At 58.7% G+C, this 20656-nt stretch overlaps 1 protein-coding gene across 2 annotated transcripts in view; it reads right to left on the bottom strand.

Annotated features, from left to right (window-relative positions):
• Window positions 1-614: 614 nt before the first annotated feature.
• Window positions 615-20656, bottom strand: part of COL6A2 (collagen type VI alpha 2 chain) — a 32122-nt gene continuing 12080 nt past the window's right edge. The window contains exons 2-28 of one of the 2 annotated variants that reach the window (XM_060396082.1): window positions 17543-17682; window positions 16772-17370; window positions 16546-16566; window positions 15815-15880; window positions 14501-14554; window positions 14371-14415; window positions 14076-14102; window positions 13825-13851; window positions 13683-13727; window positions 13070-13123; window positions 12639-12701; window positions 12181-12243; window positions 11807-11896; window positions 11292-11354; window positions 10645-10711; window positions 10383-10441; window positions 9953-10015; window positions 9627-9677; window positions 9342-9377; window positions 9056-9118; window positions 8908-8970; window positions 8744-8779; window positions 8536-8581; window positions 8114-8266; window positions 7497-7949; window positions 7258-7296; window positions 615-1727 (exon numbers count right to left, since the gene is read on the bottom strand). In XM_060396082.1, the coding sequence (XP_060252065.1) occupies window positions 1129-1727; window positions 7258-7296; window positions 7497-7949; window positions 8114-8266; window positions 8536-8581; window positions 8744-8779; window positions 8908-8970; window positions 9056-9118; window positions 9342-9377; window positions 9627-9677; window positions 9953-10015; window positions 10383-10441; window positions 10645-10711; window positions 11292-11354; window positions 11807-11896; window positions 12181-12243; window positions 12639-12701; window positions 13070-13123; window positions 13683-13727; window positions 13825-13851; window positions 14076-14102; window positions 14371-14415; window positions 14501-14554; window positions 15815-15880; window positions 16546-16566; window positions 16772-17370; window positions 17543-17681 (3084 nt within the window). In that variant the 5' untranslated portion in view covers window position 17682 and the 3' untranslated portion in view covers window positions 615-1128. Of the gene's footprint in view, window positions 1728-2769; window positions 3866-7257; window positions 7297-7496; window positions 7950-8113; window positions 8267-8535; window positions 8582-8743; window positions 8780-8907; window positions 8971-9055; window positions 9119-9341; window positions 9378-9626; window positions 9678-9952; window positions 10016-10382; window positions 10442-10644; window positions 10712-11291; window positions 11355-11806; window positions 11897-12180; window positions 12244-12638; window positions 12702-13069; window positions 13124-13682; window positions 13728-13824; window positions 13852-14075; window positions 14103-14370; window positions 14416-14500; window positions 14555-15814; window positions 15881-16545; window positions 16567-16771; window positions 17371-17542; window positions 17683-20656 lie in introns of those variants that run through there. The other variant, XM_060396085.1, reaches the window with a different exon arrangement.

Raw genomic sequence — 20656 nt, 5'->3', positions numbered from 1 at the left:
TAAACAGCCCGGGTTTAAGAGGTCACTTCCCAGAGGGTGAACTTAAAATACCTGGGTATCTGAACACAAAGTCACTGAGGCTGCCAGAAAAAACCCGCCTCTGTCTCATTTCTCCTATCTGTATCTATCGTCTATCACTCTGTTAAAATCATCAATATACCCATCAATCAATCAACCTACCTACCCATCATCTTTTTCTATCACTTATCTATCTACCCTCTATCTCTATCACCTCTTCATCATCTCTCCACCATCTATCTCTATCCACAAATATTGTCGTGCAAACACCAACAAGTGTCCCTAAAGCACTCTGGCCCTGGTCCGGGGACAGAGTGAGATTTCATCAACCAAGTACGTTGTTTGCAGCCCAGAGTCAACTAGAGAGGTGAATTCCATGGCTGAGGCCATCCTGTCCCTTGGGAGTGCAGTGTCTGGAAGAACTTGAACGTTGGGAGTTCGAGGAAGAGAGACACACTTCAGCCCAGAACACGGAAGGACACGGGGCCAGGCCCAGCAACATCTCGGTGCACAGAACAATCCAGGGGCCCCAGCGATATGATCAGTCCTGGGGGTTACGTGAATCCCTATTGGTACAGTCACTTGGAAGCTGGGGAGCAAGAGGGGTCAAAGCCTTTATTGGACTGGGGTGTGTGCACACAGGGAGGTATGGGGCCTGCTATCATAGCTCAGTCTGATGGGGAAGGTGACCCCTAGAGACCCAAAAGCGGCAGGGGGTCTGCTGGGGCTGGCAGAGAGCCTTTGCAGGGGAGGGGTTGGGGGGAAGGATGAGTCTGTGAATGAGGCTGGGCTGAGGGAGGTCCACTGGAGAAGTGCACTCCAGGAAGCCTCTAGGGTCCTGGGAGGGCATAGAGGGCGGGGCCAGGGCAGATGATGAAGAGGGGAGGAGGGCTGGGGTGCCCAAAGCTATGGGATTCCCAGTAGGAGCTGGGTGGGCCAGGGTCCTTCGCTCCTGACTTTATACCCATACGTGGTGACTCAGTCCTCAGCGGCTGGACCTCTCAGTGGGGTCAGAGTAGCACCATGGACAAGAGGACAGAGCCCGTGGGGCAGGAGTCATGGGGCTGGGGCCCGGGGCCTGGTGGGGGTGCGGGCTGGGGGAGGGGGGCGCTAGCAGATCCAGCGGATGAACCTGTCGAAGAAGCCGGGCTGGGCCAGGCTGTCATAGTCTTTCTCGCGGAAGACGGCGGCCGGGTCGCCCAGGCTGATCTTGGAGAGCACATCCGTGTCCACGTCGCTACCCACGGCCACCACGGTGGGCACCACGTTCTGCTTGCGCATGGAGTGTACCGCCTCGTCCAGGCTGTCGTTGCCTGTGACTCCGTCGGTGAGGAACACGAAGGACAGCTCCGCGTGGCGGCGTGCCCCAGCCCGAGCGCCTTGCACCACCTGGTTGATGGCCTGCACGATGCCCGCGCCCACGTGAGAGAAGGAGTTGAGGTAGCGCGCGCTCGCCAGCGCCTCCTGAATGACGGTCAGGTTGGAGGTCAGCGGAAAGGCCACTTGCTGCTCACGCGGGCCCCCGAACTGCAGCAATGCCACACGCGCGTTGAGCGGGTCGTCGTCCCTGCGTGCCAGGGTCAGCCGTCGGGACACCTCCTCCACGAAGCGCCGCACCTTGTGGAAGTTCTGCTCGCCCAGCCGCTCAGAGCCGTCCAGCAAGAAGACGATGTCCACCGGCCGCTGTGTGCACTGGGCCACGTACAGCTCTAGGAGCGAGAAGGGGTGGTGCGCGGGCGACCCACGTGAGGCCCGGCGGCCCGGGCCCTGGAGCGCCTGCCGGGCCACGCCCCACGCTCGCCTCTTTAGGCTCACCCCGCCCACAGGAGCACCGTTGGGAACTCCCCAACCTGACAGCGCCCAGGACGTTGGTGCAGACTCCCACCCCGTCTCCCTCAGACCGACACCGTCTCTTTTGGTTGTGCTGCCACCAGGAAATGTCCCCAACCCTGAGACTGAGGGGTCCCTTTTCACTCTACCAGCACCATCTCTGCCCAGCAGCCTCCTAGCCCTCATGGGAGGGGTCCATAAAGCCCCTTTTTTTGACCCAAGAATTGGATACACCCCCGAAGGATCACAGTCCATGGGGAATGAGGGTGTGACTGTGTAAAAAGAGCTCAAGAAGATCCTCAGACTCAATGACCCGCCTCTGGCCAGATCTCTCCAGCCTTGGGAACGTTAGAGAGAGGGGCCCCTCAACTAGATGAGGCTTTGATAGGCCAGTGGGCACAGGTGTGGCCAGGACACCCTTGCCCTCATCTGGGCAGTCACCAGCCTGGACATGCTGGACAGTGTGCAGGCAAGATTGCTGCCAGGTTGAGGCTTGACCTAGGGGGCATGCCACTACTCAGGCTGAAAACCCACTCCACACACAGGAGGGACCAAAGGCTCAGTCCCTGTCCATAGGCCGGGAATGTGCAGCCAAGCCCCTCCCCTAAGCCACTGCAGAGATCGCAACTCTAACCGCCGTGGGGGCTCGGCATGGACCAGGCTGGTCCTCCCCAATTGGGTCTAGCTCCTCAGCCCTTGATCACCCCTCCTGACCTGGGCAGGAAAGGACTCTGGTCATAGCCCAGGTATGCTGACCCAGGCGTCTGACCCTTGGCAGCAACCATGAGGGGGGCAAGGTCCTCTTTGGGTCCTGTAGGCACCAGGTGACCCCCCACCCTCCTGTGCCACATGGGTCACCCTCAAAGTCCGGCGAGCAACCAATTCACCCCAGCAAGTCGCTGACCACAGCACACACTCAGGTACCTTGCTTTTCAGCTTTTATAGAATATCTGAGATGAGCTCACAGCACCTGAAGGACACGCTTGGGTGTGTCCTTGGAGTGCTGCTCCCCGCGGAGGAGCGAGGGTTTCAGTAGATTTTTTTTTTCTTTTTTTTTAAGGAGCTTATTAATGATGCAGCTTATCTTGGTGGTGGTGCAGATGAAGAGCAGCTTCGAGCTGGACTGAAAGTGCCCAGCAAGCTCCCTCTGTGTCCCTGGCAGGCAGAGTCTGAGATGTAGGGACTGGTGGTATGGGCAGGGGGTTTCCTCCATGTCTCAGCCAGGGGACAAGAGCCTAGGGGCCCTGGGCAGAGGCCAGCGGTGGAGCCGGGAGCTGGGTCGTCTGTGAGGCTCTGCTGGTCTCTCTTTCTTTCTGGCCAGATAATGGCCCCCAAGAGGTCCTAATCCTGGATTCTGTGACCGTGACCTTATATGGCAAAAAAGGACTTTGCAGATGGAATTCAATGAACAATTCCCTTGAAATGGGGGCGTGGGGGACTATCCTGGGTTATCTAGCCCTAAGTGCAACCACAAGAGTCCTTGTAGGAGGAGGCAGAGGGGAAAGGGAGAAGTCTCATGACCACAGAGGCAGAGAGGGGAACTGGAGAGGCAGGAAGGACCCTCTCTTAGAGGCCCAGGGGGTGTGTGGCCCAGGACACCTTGACTTTGGACTTCTGGCCTCCAGACTGAGAGAACAGCTTCTTGCTGTCTCAAGCCTGGCAGTGTAAGGCAGGCAGTCCCCGGGAGCTCATGCAGCCAGGTGGGGCTGCACCCTGTGGCTTTAGCACAGCGCCAGCGCGGTCTCGGGGTCCCCCACGATGTCCCTGTGCACCAGTTTAAAGGTGTCAATGAACAGGTCCATCCAGTCCTGCCGCTCGTTTCCTGTGGCGAACTTGGCCCGCTCCGCGGTGTAGACCAGCACAGCCACCAGCTTGGAGTAGGCAGCTGGGTCCTGCGTGAGCTCCGTGGCGTTTAGCAACTGTTGGATCAGGGGGATGGTCCTGGGGAAGGAGACATCCGGGCCCTCTTCCGTGCGGAGGAAGGTGACCGGGGGCTCGCCGCCAGGCCACGGTCCATCTGCGGGGGATTCCAGAGAGGCCTTTCAGGGATGTGGTGGGTATGAGCACGCCTCTGGCCGCTTCTCTCCTCGGAGACGAGGAGGGGCCAAAGGCTCAGCCAGGGGTTAGGTGAGGAGCCGGGGAGGCTTCAGCTCCCCATCTGTTGGCCCTGAGGGCCAAGGCCAAGTAAGTGGGGCTTCAGGGAGCCCCGAGGAGATGGAGCAAGAGCTCGAGAACCGCAAGACTCTGAGCACAGACAGCTTCTGAAAAGGACCCGGCCTGGTGGCTGCTGACAACTCAGGGCCTGCCCTGGGATGGCCTCAGCACCACCAGGAGAACTTCCTGCCTGTTTCAGCCCCACCGGGTGCTAGGCAGGTGACCCCTGGAGCCCCTCTGGAGCAATTTCTTTAGACAAATCTTCCCTGCCCTTTAGATGTAAATCTCTAGGCCCAGAGCCAGAGCTCGGTCTCTTATTCCTCCAAGGACTGAGGAATAATCGCTTGGTGAGCCTCTCGCTCTCCACCTACCCTGTCCCTGGGGAGGTCAGGGCCTACTCTCTGGGCCCAATGGGCCCAAAGCCTCCTGTCCTTGGGGGGCCTCGGTATGTCCAGTTAGCTCGTCCAGGTGGCCCGGCCCATGGCCTCACCCCTGCTCTGTGCCGTTCCTTCGGGCCTCAGCCTTCCAGAGCCCTGGCCTTGGTGTGGGGAGCAAGGCTCAGGCCTCCTGGCTCTCCTCCCTCCTACAGCAGCTCTCGTGGAGGAAAACCTGCCTTTGCTGCCTTTGACTGGTGTCCAGCGTTGTTTCTCTTTGATGGCGGCTTCGTGGTTCCACCCCAGCTGAGTTGCCACCCAGGTCAGTCCAAGCCCAGAAGTGGCTGAGTCTCTGGGTGGACAGGGCCACTTGGCCCAGAAGGTCAGGGCTGTACCTGGTCAGGGCAGCATCCCCCTGCACCTTGTCTGCTCAGCCCTCAGCATGCTGGATGGAGTCCACTCGTGTCAAGAAGCACATTCTGTAGTTACATCTGCTCTCTTCCTCTCTGGGCACAGTATCTAATTTACTTGGAAATTTCAAATCATTTGAAAGGAAATGAGGGACTTCCCTGGTGGTGGCTAAGATACCACAGTCCCAATGCAAGGGGCCCAGATTCACTCCCTGGTCAGGGAACTAGATCACACATGCACAATGAAGAGTTCAAATGCTGTAACAAAGACCTAGCATGCCACAACCAAGACCCAATGCAGCCAAATAAATATTAAAAAAAAAAAAAAGAGGACAAGGTGGAAATTAAAAAAAAAAAAAAAAGGAGAATGAGGTTGTGAGTTTAGTAAAAGGAAGAGTTAGGAGAAGGGAGAAGGGGTCTCTCAGGGGTCTGTTCCCTTTCACTGTCAGGTCCTGGAGGCTCAGGAGAAGTGAGATCACCAAGACGGAGACCAGTATCCCTCTAATATCAAAACCAAAGACAACACAAGAAAGGTCACACAGCTCTGTTCATCTCTCAGGAGCACAGATGCAAAGATCTTCAACAAAGCACTAGCAACTGAATCCAACAGTGTATATCTATGTGTGTCCAGTTGTTCAGTCATGTCCAACTCTTTGGATTGTAGCCTGCCAGGCTCCTCTGTCTATGGGATTTTTTTCAGGCGAGAATACTGGAGTGGGTTGCCATGCCCTCCTCCAGGGGATCTTCCCAACCCAGGGGTTAAACCTGTGTCTCCTGTATTCGAAGTGGATTCTTTACTCGCTGAGCCACCAGGGAAGCCCAACAGTGTGTGTATATACACACATATATATATTACACATCATGACAAAGTGGGATTTATGTCAGGTCTGTAAGGCTGGGTCAATATTCAAAATGCAAAGACTGTAGCCCATGATGTTGACAAGCTAAAGAAAAAATACCACCCAATCATATCATAGGTGCAGAAAAAGCATCTGACAAAATCCCACACATGTTCATGACAGACTCTTAGTAACTAGGAACAGGGGGACCAGCCTCCACTTGTGAGAAGCAGCTACAGAGACCCTGCCCATGGTGAGACTCAAAACTTCCCCAGCAAGATGACCGCTGGGCCCTGGCACCAGGGCTGGGCTCAGGTTTCTGCCCTCAAGAGGCCACCGGACCACAGGGCTCCTACCCTGGGAGGACTTGGGCATCCTGAGGGCGGCAGGGGCACAGACCATGGGTTGTGTGGGTCTCTGTGGGGACACCAGCCCCTTTAGCCCCAGAAGAGATGGGGATTGGCGCTACTGGGTCAGCCTCTGGGGGTTGGGTGGCTCTGGGCACCACACACCACTGTCTCCAGCTGACTCTGGGGCCCCCAGGCCCAGGCTGTCTTTGAGATGCCCCCACTGCTCGCCATCAGCCATGGCGTGGTCACTGGTACAACCTCAAGAGCACTTCCTTGGAAGTTCTCTGTCAGAATAAAAGCAGGGACCCTTGTCCCCAAGTCAATGCACTCCCTCCCCTCAGGCTGCCTTGGAGCCTTTGAACCTACCCAGGGGTCCATCTGACACCTGGAAGGAGCCTGCCCCAGCGCCAACTTCATGGCAGACATGGATGTGGACGCAGGCCCCATGTTCCCGTCAACACTGGACCCGCCAGCAGCCCAGCCCAGTCTGGCCCCTACCTCCCAGAGTCAGCCCTGGAGTCCCCAATTCTAGGACAGGCCCAGCACCCACAACTCAGCACAAGGATCCAGCTGGCTCTACGACCTGGCTGGTGAGGGCAGGGCAAGCCGTGGGGGCTCAGCTCCTGGTGTCCCTGGGCACCTCCATGGCCCAGTCACTGCAGTATAGACCTGCAGGCAGCAGCTCGATGCCCAGCAGGGCTGGACGATGCCATCCTGGCCCCATCCCCCGCCTGAGGGACCCCCTGGAGCAGCCTCTGTGGGTCCCCAGCCTCTCACACTAGTGCAAACACATCGGGCGGGGGGCATGGCCCCCTAAACGTCTGCTTCCGGATGGAAGATCAGACCGCCGATGCTGGGCAGCAGCAGCATGGGGCTGTCAGGGGAGAGGCCCCTCCGCCTCGCCCAGCTGCCCCTGGGCTGTGGATGTGTTCACCTCCTGGAGGGTTTAAGACCAGCCATTTCATGTATGGGGCTTCAGCCCCAGGCAGCTCTGGGGTTTCTGTCCCTCTGGGCACCTGTGGGTTTGAGACCAGTAGCTGGAGAGCCCAGCACAGTGCCCAGTGGGTAGCTCCCCTTCCCCACATGCATGAGGTGGAGGGTGGCTGAGCACCCCCAGCCCCCTCCTTGGAAGTGCTGGGATCCTGGAGGCTGGGCTACCACAGGTCTGGAACCTGAGGCTTCTCCTTGGGGTGGCCGCATCAGCATTTCTTGAGGTCCCTGAACAGCCCTCCCTAAGGCCCTGGCTGCTGACTTGTCTGGGGGTCAGCGGCGCCCACGTTACCTGTTTGGCAGGGAAGATCTGGGCACACGATCTGGGGATCTAGGAGAGAGGAAAAGAAGCAGGGGTCCTGGTGACTCCTTCAGGTCCTACAGGGCCAGGAGCCCCTCCTCTCTCCCCGCCTCCTCTCTTCCCCCCTCCCCACCTCCTCCTCTCTGCCCGCCTCCCCCCTCCTTCCCCGTGCAGCCCCACCTCTCCCTCCCCTCTTCCCGCACCCCCCGCCCCCGCCACCCCGGACTCACCCGGGCACAGCACGTCCTCCATGTCATCGATGAACTTCTCGGCCACCAGGTCGGAGAAGAGCGTCATGTTGCGCACCTGCTGCGGCTTGTCGCAGGCAATGGAGTACAGGTTCTCGCTCTCGTGCTTCTCGTGGAACATGTCCCCGATGCCGATGGCCGTCACCGTCACTTCGTGGTTACACAGCGCCCGCAGGTTGAGGTCGTCGTCCCGGGGGTCGTGGCGGCCGTCTGTAATGACCACCGCGAACACACGGGTCTTCTGGCGCCGGCTCTCCTTGATAAGCTTATTATAGGCGAACTTGAGGGCCGAGGGTGTCCAGGTGCCGCCAGCGATCCACTCAAGGTTCTTGACGGCCTCCTTGAAGCTGGACAGCGAGTCGATGCGCTCGTCGTCCAGCTGGATAGCTTCGAAGGTGCCCTCGTGGCTGTACTGCACGACGCCCACGCGGGTCCCTGCAGCGGGCGCGGGCGTGAGGTCAGCCTTGTTGGAGCTAGGTCCCCTCCAAGACCCCTCCCGTGGGCTTCCATCTTGATCCCAGGCACCCTGTGCGCCGGCCCCCCTGCTCAAGGCTGCGGCCGGGCGCTCCCGGGCCCCAGCCCACTGCGGCGCAGCTGACCCGTCTCTGACTTGGGGTCCTTGGCGATGGCCCCCAGCCTGTTGACCACGTTGATGACGAAGTTCTTCTCCAGGGTGAAGTTGGTGTAGCCGATGCTCTCGGAGCTGTCGATGACGAACACCACGTCCAAGGCGCCACAGCGCTTCTCACAGTCTGCCGGGAGCCAGGAGAGCGGTGGGGCGGGGTCAGCGGGAACCGCGCAGGAGGGCGGGGCTGGGCGAACCGAGGGGCGGGAGGGTCGCTGCGCTGACCCCCAGCCCATGGAGACACGCTTAGACGCCAGGGGCGTGCACCCAAGTGCACCATGGGAAACAGTGAACACAACCCGGAGGGCAGGACTAGGGCAGGTGACCTTGACCCCTGGACAGGAGCCCCAAGGGACACAAGTGCTCTGGTGTAGCCTCCTGGGGGCCGAGACTCACCACAGCACCCGCAGGTCTCCCGCACGTAGGTCATGACGTCGCATTCCTGGAACACAGCCGGGTGGGCCCGGCAGAGCGTGAACCATGGGGAGGGACCGGAAGTGCTTCCTGGGAGCCTGCCGACCCTGTCCACCTCCTGCCCTGAGCTCCCTTTCTTAGGATTTTAAGATGAAGGAGGACCCCGAGTCCAACCCTAGCTGATACCTACCGTGAGGCCGGGGTCTCCCGGGGGGCCAGGCTCTCCCTGGAGGAGGAAGGGTGACAGTGAGAGGTGACACTCCTCATGGCCGAGGCTGCGAGGGCTGCGTTCCGCATGTGGTCACATAGTTTGGGGGCTGGGCCTCAGGGCCAAAGGCATGGCGACTGACCTACCTCGGGTCCTGGGGCTCCTCTCTGCCCTCGTGGGCCAGGCTCACCAGGGGGACCAGGATCTGCCTGAGAAGGAAAAGGGCAAGTGGGCTCTGGCAATGCCCTGGGTGATCCCCGCACACGGCTCTGCCCTGGGCGCAGAGGTACTCACAGGCTCTCCCTTCTGGCCTTTCCTCCCAGGTTCTCCTTTGAAGCCAAAGTCACCTCTGCCCCCCTGTGACACAGAACACCCTTGTTAATAGTGCAGAGAGCTCTGTGGCCCAGCACTGCTCCCCTGCCCCAGCCTCAGCAGACTGCCAGCTTTTTCAGGAGGAACCCGGACTCAGCAGTGCTGGCAGAGATGCAACCCCGCACAGATTCAGGGCATGGCCAGCTCCCACCCCCAGAGCTCAGAGGAGGCCAGACGTACAGACGGCCCCATGCACCACAGTACGTACCTCGGGGCCAGGGGGGCCCGGCTCGCCCTTCTCTCCCTGGGAGGCAAGCACAGGGGTCACTCAGCAAGGGCCGAGGGCTGGCAGGCCCTGCAGCCCCATCCCAACCCTCATGGTGAGCCACGCAGGCTGTGGAAGAAGGTCTGAGGCTCCAGGAGGCCTGCCTCTTCTCTTGCTGGTGCTCCGGGCCCTTATCCCCTCATCCTGGGCCCAGCAGGAACTAGCAAGAACCTTCCCTGGTCATGGCCCTCCCCCGGTACCTGTCCCACATCAGGTGCCAGGACTTACAGGTGCTCCTCGGGGTCCGGGATAGCTGAATCCAGGCCTGCCAGGGTCTCCCTGGGGGACACAGGAGGCCAGTCAGGGCAGATCCAGTGGGAAAATGTGGAGACTGAGCCAGCTAGACTGGCCTGGGGCTGGTGGGGAGGGGCCTCATGGGCAGGGCCTGCTTTGGGAGGACGTACTACCCCCAAGGGTGAGAAAATGGGGGAGGTGGCGGGGCGGGGGGGTTGCTGCTCGGCCCCTGATGTCCTCCCACACCAGTCTTCCAGGTAGATTCCTGGAAGACTTGGTCAGGCTCCCGCCCCATCCTGGAGGGTGGGGAGGGGGCATACCTTGGGGCCAGGCTGTCCGGAGTCTCCGCGGGGACCAGCATCACCAGGGTCTCCCCGAGATCCCTGAGAACAGAAAGGAGGCAGGGAGTCGGCACAGAGGGGGACTGACCTCATCCTGCTCTGACCCCCAGGTGACACTGCTGCCCCATGGGGCAGGGCATCCTGAACGTCTCTACTCTCCACGAGCCATGTCCAGCTCCCAGGCCCCACACCGCCTCCCATCTGGTAAAGCTGGACCCCCCAGGGTAGGATGAGGGTGTGAGATGCCCCCTGTCCCACTGCCCCGGTTTGTGGGGACAGTGTCCTTTCTGCCCAAGGACAGAAGGACCCAAGTGGACTGCAGGGTGGGGAAGGGGGACGATGAGGTCAAAGGGCAGCGAGGGGCCTGGGTCCTGGAGCCAGGGGCCCTCCTCAGCGTTCTGCTACTGACCTGTTTCCCAGGCTCTCCGACAGTCCCTTGGGGACCTCTGGGTCCAGGCATACCACGATCTCCCTGGAAGGAAGAGGGACGAGGCGCTTCAGAGACTCACTGTGGACGTGAGCAAGATGGGGCTGTGCTGCCCTCCAAGAGGCCCTCAGCCCTGACCACAGGGGCCCTCAGGCTGAGTCTGAAGGGTGGAGGGCAGGGGTTCCTGGTACAGCCCCTCCAGCAGGAGGACACGTGGCCTCTGTGACCACCCAGCCATGACCACTTGCCTTGGCTCCTTTGTTGCCAACCTCTCCAGCCAGGCCCCGGGGCCCCTCAGGACCAGGGTCCCCCTGTGAGAAGAAAGGCCAGGTTAGTTTGGTTTGCATGCGAGAGAGGTAGGAGAGGGGATCATTAACTCCCCGGAGGAGGAGGCCGCACACTGTGGAGGGTGACGCTGAAACAGCAGGCCTGTCCACTCAGCCTCGTGCAGCCTGGGCAGGAGCCACCGCTCATGTCTAGAGGAGAAAGCCCTCCTTGGAGCCCTTCACTCACATTTCACAGGGAGCTGGCTGCCCTCAGCTTTCATCCCAAGACCTCCTGCGCCAGCTATAGGAATACGTGTGTGGGGGAGGGGAGGGGAGGCTGGGGGTGGAGCAGTGTGCAGCCTGCGCAACTGTGCATGGCGTGCGTGGAACTGGCCCTGCCCAGGCCCCTCAGCAGGGAGTGCCTCCTGCTCTCCCAGACCCTGCAGGAAGCACCCCTTGATGGTCAAGCCCTGGGGGTCACCTTCGTTCTCTGAGGTGGACTGTGGAGGGGGTGTTGGTCATCCCTTGTTACGGGGGCCCCGTTGGCCCCTCAACCCAGTGAGACCCCAGTGCAGACACAGACATGGCTGACAATGCCCCAGGCTCCCCTAACACAGGCACTCACCTTCTCACCCTTGGGGCCGTCACTGCCTGGGCTGCCCTTGGTTCCAGGGTCTCCCCTGCGCCCCTGCAGAAAACAGTCTTGTGAATGATGCGGGCTGGGGGTTCAGGTGACATGACTGACACCAGCTTGGACCAGCTCTCTGCGTGGTCACTCAGGTCCCTGCTGGATTAGGCCAGGCCTCAAGCTGCGACCTCTCTGAGGGTTAGCCTGGAGATCGGCCCCGTGTGTCTCTGGGTCTAGGTTTAGCCCTCAGGGGTGTTCTGCTGGGGGGTGAGATGGGGACACAGGGCCACTTCACAGGCACCAAGTGTCTGGCAGGGGCATGGTTGGGCCCTGCAGGCCACTCTTTGGTGGCCCTGCTTGGTGTCTGTGGCACGGGGACAAGGGGCACATTTAGAGACACCAGAGGATGTTGGGCTCAGAGATGCCCGGAGCAGGGAGTGTGCTGGGGTGGTTCAGCAGGAGGGAGGGGCCAGGGGGATGGGCACCCCGGGGCTGGGCAGGTGTGAACTCACAGGCTCGCCTTTGGGTCCTCGGGGCCCAGGCCCGCCCTTGGCTCCTTTCAGGCCAGGACTTCCTGGGGCTCCATTGTTGCCTTGATAGCCCTGTGGGGAGGAGATGGCTCAATTAGTGATGGCCTGGCCACATGTGTCAGTGGCCAGGGGCAGGGCCCAGCCCGAAGTGGACTCATGCCCGCTGCCTCCAGAGGGACCACATTTGCCTCGGGTGCAGTATACCCTGGTCACCCAGCAGCAGGGCCAGAGAGGTGGGGTGGGGGGGTGCTCAGGGTCCAGGCTGGCCTGCACGGCCACTTCCCTCCCTCCCTCACCACTCCTTCCCCCGATGTGGGTAGCACGGGTCTCAGCGCAGGGCCCCCGGGAACACTTGCCTTGCTTCCTTTTGCCCCATTCTCCCCTGGGGGGCCTCTGCGTCCTGGGCGGCCAGGGTCCCCCTGGAAGTGTTTGGAGAAATCAAGAAATTAGCCTCTTGTTCCTTAGACCCAGGAGCAGGACAGGACCCCGGTGGGGCTGGGGGCTTGCGATTCTTCTCCTGTGTCCATGGAGCAAGCCCTGCCCTCATGTGGGCACCCCATGACCCCCATGTGTGGGCACCCCACGACCCCCATGTGTGGGCACCCCATGACCCCCATGTGTGGGCACCTCATGGCCCCCATTGTAGGCACCACATGACCCCCATGTGTGGGTACCCCATGGCCCCCAGCCTGGTTTGCAGGGATAGTGCCTCTTGTTGGGTGTCTAGACCGGGTGCTGTGGGCATGGAGAAGGCCCTGGGAGGGTGGTGGCCCCATCTGCTCTGGCCCGCCCAAGCCGTGGCCAGGCCGTCTACCTTTGAGCCTTGGTCTCCTCGCTCCCCAGGGCTGCCGGCTTCCCCCACGTAGCCATCAGGGCCCTGAGAGAAGGGAGAGGGTTGTGTTGGGCTCCTGCCCAAGGCCATGCTTGAATTTTCCCTGTGAGCTCAGGGCCAGCCGACCAGGGGGAGGGTGACCAGCACCCCATCTCTGGACTGGATGCCGGGACCCCTTGGGCCTGGGTGGGCCAATCAGACAAGCTGCCAACGTGGGGGGGATGCGCCTTGGGACTGTAGAGAGGCTCCCCTCCATCTGACTCAGGAGCCCTGAGGTCACTTGTCACGTTGTGACCCCAACCCTGGCTGAACCCTGGCAGGGGTCCAGGACAGGTGCTTGGGGAGGAGCCCCGCTGTGGCCCCTGCCACCTGGCTTCCCGCTACAGCTGGTGGACTGACGAGGCTGCACTCACCCGATCCCCGGGGTCTCCCTTGCAGCCAGGAGGTCCAATGCGCCCCAGCTTGCCCTGAAGGAGAAGAGGGGAGCAGAAGACACGTCAGGGCCGGATTTGGGGACATGAGCCCTGATGTCAGGGGTCAGAGGCGCCAGGTCTGGGCACACTGGGCACCCCTTGTGGGACATCTGTGTGAATGGCTGTCAGGGTGGCACTTCCACGGAGGTGGGAGGGCATCCCTGGGGTGTGGCCGGGAGCGTGGGGGTCTGTGGTGTCTCCTCCATGTGTGTGCATGTGTGCGTGCATGCATAGTCTCCTGTGACACGTGTGTGTGTGTACCTGTGCAGGTCTGTGAACCCCCAACCAGGCCAGACATGAGGTCTGCAGGCCAGGCTGGGAGGCTCCTGCCTGGCCAGTACCTGCTTTTCCGCAGCAAATGTCCACTCCCCTCATGCAGGTCCCTGTTTGTCCTGTGTCCATTGAGGAGGCATGACCAGGGGCTGCCCAAGCCACAGGTGTGGGCAGTGGGCGGATGGGCCCAGAAGCCCACCCCCTGAAGGACCTGAGAGTCTGAAAGGGATCATGCTCATTCCATGGGCACTGCTGCCCTGCCCAGGGATGGTGTACTCACCTTCTGCCCATCTGTCCCGTTCTTGCCCGCCAGGCCGGGGGCACCCTGGAGGAGAGACGGGAGGGACCCCATTAGCTCCCTGGTACTTCCTTCTGAGCAGTGGGAAGGTGGGCACCCTGCCCTCGCCTGCTGCTCTGCTTACCTTCCGCCCATCAGCTCCAAACTCGCCCTGTGCAGAAGGAAGAGGCCAGTTAGTGCTGATCTCCCGCATCACAGATACCACTGCCTCCGGGCCGAGTCTGCCTCAGACCAAACACGAGGCCAGAGAGGCCCTGGAGGTCACAGCTGGCATGACGTGGGGTCTCGTGTCCCAGGAAGGACCCTGGGCTCACTGAAGGATGCAGCTGAGGGAGTCGGGCTGGGTGAGGTCAGATGCCCAGAGTGGAATCTCACCTTCTCGCCTTTGAAACCAGGAACACCCTGAGGTCAGAAGGAAAGAAAAGAAGCATTACCACAGGTCGGAGTGCTGTGACCCACCCACCAGGTCCAGGGAGGAGAAGGGGGTGTGTCGGCAGGCTCTGGTGGACAGGTGCCACCAGGGACGACGTGACGCTTCTGTGGGGCAGGGGCGGGGATGATGGGCTGCGCCGGGCACAGCCTGACCCCGTGGCTGGCCCCTCCTGGAGGCAGGAAGCCCTTGGCTTGTCCCCATGTCTCCGCCCCCAAGACAGAGTCAGCAGCAACTTACCTTGGGTCCAGGGAATCCAATGGGGCCTTCGATGCCTGGATCTCCCTGTGGAGGAACAGAGGGTGGTGGATGCAACCCCAGCCTTGGGGACAGGGGCCTCTGGACGGGCCGGGGTGGGGAAGGCACTTACCTGTCGCCCCTTCTGTCCAGGCTCTCCAGGCTCGCCCATGTTGCCCTTGGCGCCCTGAAAGCAGATGACAGAGGAAGGAATAAGGGAGGCATTGGGCCAGCGGAGCTCCCAGGAGGTGGTAAGACTGTGGTCCTGGGGTTGGGTGGCCAGGTGACGATTACAGCGCCACCTCGGGACCCCTAGAGTCCTGGATCCTGTCAGAGCAGGCCTATCTGAGCTGTTCTCTTGAGCTCTGACTGCCAGCTCTCTGAGAAGCCGCCCTGTGGTGGGGCTGGAGCGGCCCTGGGGTGGAGGTGCCCACACAGATCTACAGGACTCCAATTCTGCACCTGGCTGCTCCTGCCCGTATCTCATGCCGCGACGCCAGCTCCTCTGGATGCTGTGGGGGCAGCTAAATAACACCTCAAGACAGGCCGGCTCCTCAGAATTCAAGGTTTAACTGTACAATGTGGGGCTGTATTAAGCAAATGCATCTACTTATTAAGATGCTTCCAGTTTCAGGGCAGAGATGGGCAGAAGTGAGAGGTGGTCAGAGGAGGGAGGAGTAAGGAGCAGAAGGTCTTTGGGATCCAGGAAGAGCGAGACCAACAGACAGGAACTAGTGGGTGGGCAGAGGCTTCTGAACAGCTGTGCCCGGTTTTGGGGTTCCTTCTGCCCCCACACTAACCACAGTGATCCCTGCAGCAGCTTCCAGAGACACCCCCTCCCCACCAAGGACCAGAGTCACAGCCCTGCCATGGGTGGCCAAAGCTGCCTCTGGAGGTAAATTCACCCCTGGATCTGGGACTGGAGTCACCAGGGAGGCAGCGGGAACATGTGACCAGCGGCCTGGCAGACAAGCACCTAGATACCTCACCCCGGAATCTGGAAAGAAGCAGCTTTCTGACATGAACCACTGGCATTTCTAATACTCAGGTAGTAATTTTGGAAGAATTTCATTTTATACACCTCTGCTGTTAAGAAAATGCAGGGCCAACTTGACCTCTTAAAAACCACTTATTTAATAAATGACAAGCATGGGTGCCCTGTATGAATTTTCATCATGTTACTAACAGTAATGTAGCTCATGCTTCTTTACATACATGGGCATGCTTGCTTACTTTAGAGGAGTATTTTATGGGCAAATCTTAATTTATAAGTATTCCTACTTTTCTGAAAATGCCATAGGAAAGGAAGTTGATAAAAACTGAATTTTAGATCTTCCAGGGTGTGAAGTGGTGAGTCCATCCAAGGTGCAGTGACCCTAAGATATGGAGCTGGGGAGAGGTCAGGGGCTTTCCTGTGACGATCCCACCGGTGGTCTGGGCATCTTACCTTCTGTCCGCGGTAGCCCTTGGGGCCAGGGGGCCCAGGGATCTCCAGACAGCTGACTTTGTAGCACTGAAATCAGAAGCAAGGGGCAGTGCGTGAGGCCAGGGTCACAAGTATCAGGAGGGAGGGAGGGAGGGAAGGTGGGGCGTAGCCTGGGCCCCCTGGACGCTGGGCCATCCTGAGAACGGGGCTGTGTGATGGAACAGACTTGAGAGGTGTCCAGGAGGCCTCTGTGCTCACCAGGGACAGGTTTGGGGGTCCACATGAGTGCTCTAGTCAAGTTTGGGAAACCAAGGCTGGGTTAAGCAATGACTGGCAATAGGAAGGATTAAGTTGCTGCTGGCCAGTCTCCACTGTTCTTGCCTGTTAAATCTCTGTGTTTTGAGCAGCTATCCTGGGAAAGGGCAGGCTTGTAGGAGCCAGGGCTGTGAGATGGTGCTGGGGAAGCACAGGGACGAGGGTCCCACACTGGGCACACAGCTGGCCACCTGCCTTCTCCTCCTGGCCTGATTTAGGTGGATAGTGCCTGTCAGCCCAGGGGCAACCTTCAACCTCCAGCCTCATCCACAGGGATTGCAGGTGACCCTGATGCTGCACAGGGAGCAGAGGGGTCATGCTCCCTCAGCCCTGTCATTGTCCTAGCTCCTGGGAGTGGAGTGTGGGAAGGAGAAGTAGTCATCTCTTCTGAGTCAGAGGCCCTGGCAGCTGCGGGCCTGGGATGGAGACACTCTCACCTCTCCATAGGCTTCATGTTTCTGCGGAAAAGACACAGAGAGAAACCCTGGTGAGTGGGGAACTGGAGGTGGCACCAGCTCCTCATCTGGGCGGGGACCCAGGACATCAGGGCAGACATCAGACCCCTCCCCACCCCCGGCCCACACCCTTCAGTCACTTCACAGCGGGTAGACAGACCTGGAGCGTGTACTGCCTCCAGCTGCCCTGCCCCAGCCCGCCACTCACCATGACCTTGATGATGCGGTTGATGGTGTCCTGGTCAATCTCAGTGGAGTCCGGCCGCATGGTCGCGTAGTTGTTCCGGTAGAGCTCGTGCGGTGTGTTGGCAATGTCCCGCAGGCCCTGCTCGTTCAGCTTCAGGTTGGGCGGCACCGCGAACAGCCGGATGCCCTCCTCGCGGGCCCGCTCTGCCTGCAGCTTGATGCCCCCACACGGGCTGCCGGTCACGTGACCGTCGGTGATGACCACCGCGAAGTTGACCACACCCTTGCCCACGTGCCGCCGGACCTCCTGGGTCATGTTGGCCAGCATGCAATCGGTGAAGGTGCCCCGACGGAAGGAGCTGATGCTCTGCAGGCTCTTGGTGAAGGAGGCCCGGTCGCTGCCTGGCGGGCTGAACACCTCTACCAGATCGGAGAAGTGCAGGCCACCGTAGCGCCAGCTCAGGGCCACCTGGTCCAGGTAGAGCTCATCCTGCAGCTGGCTGATGAACTGCAGCACGAACTGCTGCATGTGGTAGAGCAGGCTGTCAGTGGGGGACTGCATGGTGATGCTCTCCGATGTGTCCAGCACGAAGTACACGTGGATCGGGCAGTCGGCCTTCTCTGGGGATGCACAGGCGTCACCTCGGGGCCTGAGCCGGTGGTCCTGGGGTCTGCCTACTAGGTCTCCCCGCAGCCGCCCCGGCCCTCCACCTAGGCCCCGCCCCATCACCCTAGGCCCCGCCCCACCCCTGCCCCACTCGGCCCCGCCCCACCACACCCACACCAGTCGTACCTGGGCAGCTATTCCTGTCCGAGGTGCCGGGGCTGATGACCTCCTGCTGCTGAGCATGGACGGCCCCCAGGAGCCCCCAGAGCAGGAGGGCGGAGCAGGGGCTGCGGAGCATCTTGGCAGCACCCTTGCGCCTCGACATCCTGCAAAAGGGGAGAGTGGCGCTGCAGACCGTGCCCCACCCTCACATGACCGGCCCCCAGCCCCCTCCCCAGATGATGCCGGGGGGACACACGGAGGTCAGGAAGCACCTCAGCTCAGGGTGCACCTTGTTCCCTTGCCTGGGTGGGGACCACAATAACTGAGTGGGAGCAGAGACTGCAGGCCTTGGGTCCACTCTGAGTGGGACCTTCACGGTTCCCCCCTGCCCTGTGCAGCCTGGGTGCAGAGATTAAAGCAAGCTCCATGGGAGCATCAGGAAGTCCAGGAGGGTTTCCTGCAGGAGGTGATGGCTGTGCCCAGACAGAGGGAAGTGCCCAGAGGAAGGGAACTCCCCGCCCAGAGGAATCTAGTTTACAGAGGACACTCGATTGTGTTGACTGAGAAGGTGGAGTGAGGCGGAGGCCAGGGGTTCTGAAGAACCCCGAAGCCTCCAACCACTGGTGATGGCCGTCACTGGACCTTAGGGGGCCGGTGAGGGCTGAGCGTGGGATGTAGGCAAAGCTTTGTCTTCTACTACCCCTCACCCTGAGGCCCATGGAGGAGGGACCCCAGGGAGGGTGCCAGGAGGCCCACCATGTCCTGTGTGAAGGAGGGGACCGACGGGAGACTCACCCAGATCAACAGTTTTCTCCATGTGCACAGGCATCACACACCACACATCATACACACACCACACACATTATACACACCACACACACACACACACCACACACACCACATACACAGATATCACACCCACATACATCATATACTCACACATCATACACACACCACACATCATACACACATCATACCACACACCACACATATTATACACATCACACACTCACACATACACACACCACACATACATTATACACATCACACAAACACCACACACACCTCATACACATACCACACACACATTAAACACACACCATACATATCACACACACACACACTTCACACCACACACACAGACATCACATAAACATCATACACTCACACATCATACACACATCATACCACGCACCACACACATTATACACACCACATGGCACACATATACATATCACACAGACATCACACATACAGACATCACACACACATCACACACATACCACACACAGATTATACATACCACACATACACACACCACACACACAGACATCTCACACACACATCACATACATATCACACACACATTATACACATCACACACACACACTCCACACCACACATATCACACACACAGACATTACATACACACATCATACCACACACCACACACATTATACACATCACACACTACACATACATTATACATATCACACACACACAGACATCACACACATCATACATATACCACACACACATTATACACACCACACACACACACCACAGACATCTCACACACAAATCACATACATCATACACATATCACACACACATTATACACGTCACACACACACTCCACACCACACACACAGACATCTCACATACACATCTCACATACACATCTCACATACATCATACATACACACACCATGCACACATTATACATATCACACACACACTCCACACCACACACAGACATCTCACATACACATCACATACATCATACACATATCTCACATACATTATACACATCACACAAACACTCCACACCACACACACCACATACATAGACATCTCACACACACACATTATACACATACCACACACACATTATACACCTCACACACACACTCTACACCACACACATCACATACATGGACATCTCACACACACATATCATACACATACCACACACACATTATACATATCACACATACACTCCACACCACACACACCACACACATTCCACAAACACACACATCATACCCCACACATCATCCACACACCACACACACAGTATACATACCACACACACACTCCATACCCCCCCACACATCACACACATACATCATACCACACATATCATACACACACCACACACACATTATACGTATCACAACACACTCCACACCACCTATACCACACACACCACACACTCACACATCATACACCACACACACCATGCATTAACACACATAATAATAAGAGGCCCACATAATAAAGTGTACTGGTAGAAAATATTATTCTCAAATGTAATGAAAACTTCTAAAAGTATCTACCCAGTGGAAAAACACAAAAGCAACAACAAAATACAGAAATACCCAAAGGGAAAAATCACTTTGCCCTATGGGAGGCAATCTCCAAGGTATCCCCCTTGGAGTCCTCTCAGTCCCAAATTATCACTGACCACTGTGGCCGACAGAATAACTTGGAGTGTGTTGTGTGCCTTCCACACGTGGGACATAAAAGGCATGGTGGCTTCTGCCTGGTCCTCTCTTACACTGCTTGCTAAGGAGGAGGCCGTCTGTCATGACATGAAGACGTGCCAACAGCCTTTGCAGCAGCTCATGAGGGGAGGTGATGAGGCCTCCAGCTGACAGCGGTGAGTGAGCCATCTTGGAGGCAGAGCCTCCATCCCAGCCAAGACTTCAGATGACCGTGGCAGAGCCAATATCCTGCCTGCACCTTGCAAGGGACCCTGAGCTGGAAGCACCCAGCAAAGCCTCCCTTGAATTCCTAACCTGAATAACGAGATAGTAAATGCTCAGGTGGCACTAGTGGTAAAGAACCTACCTGCCAAAGCAGGAGACATAAGAGATGTATGCTAGATTCCTGGGTCGGAAAGATTCCCCTGGAGGAGAGCATGGCAACCCACTCCAGTATTCTTGCCTGGAGAAGCCCATGGACAGAGGAGCCTGGTGGACTACAGTCCATAGGGTTACAAAGAGTCAGACATGACTGAAGTGACTTAGCACATTGTTTTAAATCACTGTTTTTGAATACTTTATTATACAGCAATAAATCACTAATAGAGGCATCAAACTCTTCTTCTACAACATTGTAGACTGAAGATGAGAC

Source organism: Ovis aries, chromosome 1 (assembly GCF_016772045.2).
Source record: "Ovis aries strain OAR_USU_Benz2616 breed Rambouillet chromosome 1, ARS-UI_Ramb_v3.0, whole genome shotgun sequence".
Lineage (NCBI taxonomy): Eukaryota > Metazoa > Chordata > Mammalia > Artiodactyla > Bovidae > Ovis > Ovis aries.
Note: the sequence above shows the minus strand (reverse complement) of the source record. Positions and strands in the feature narration are given on the sequence as shown.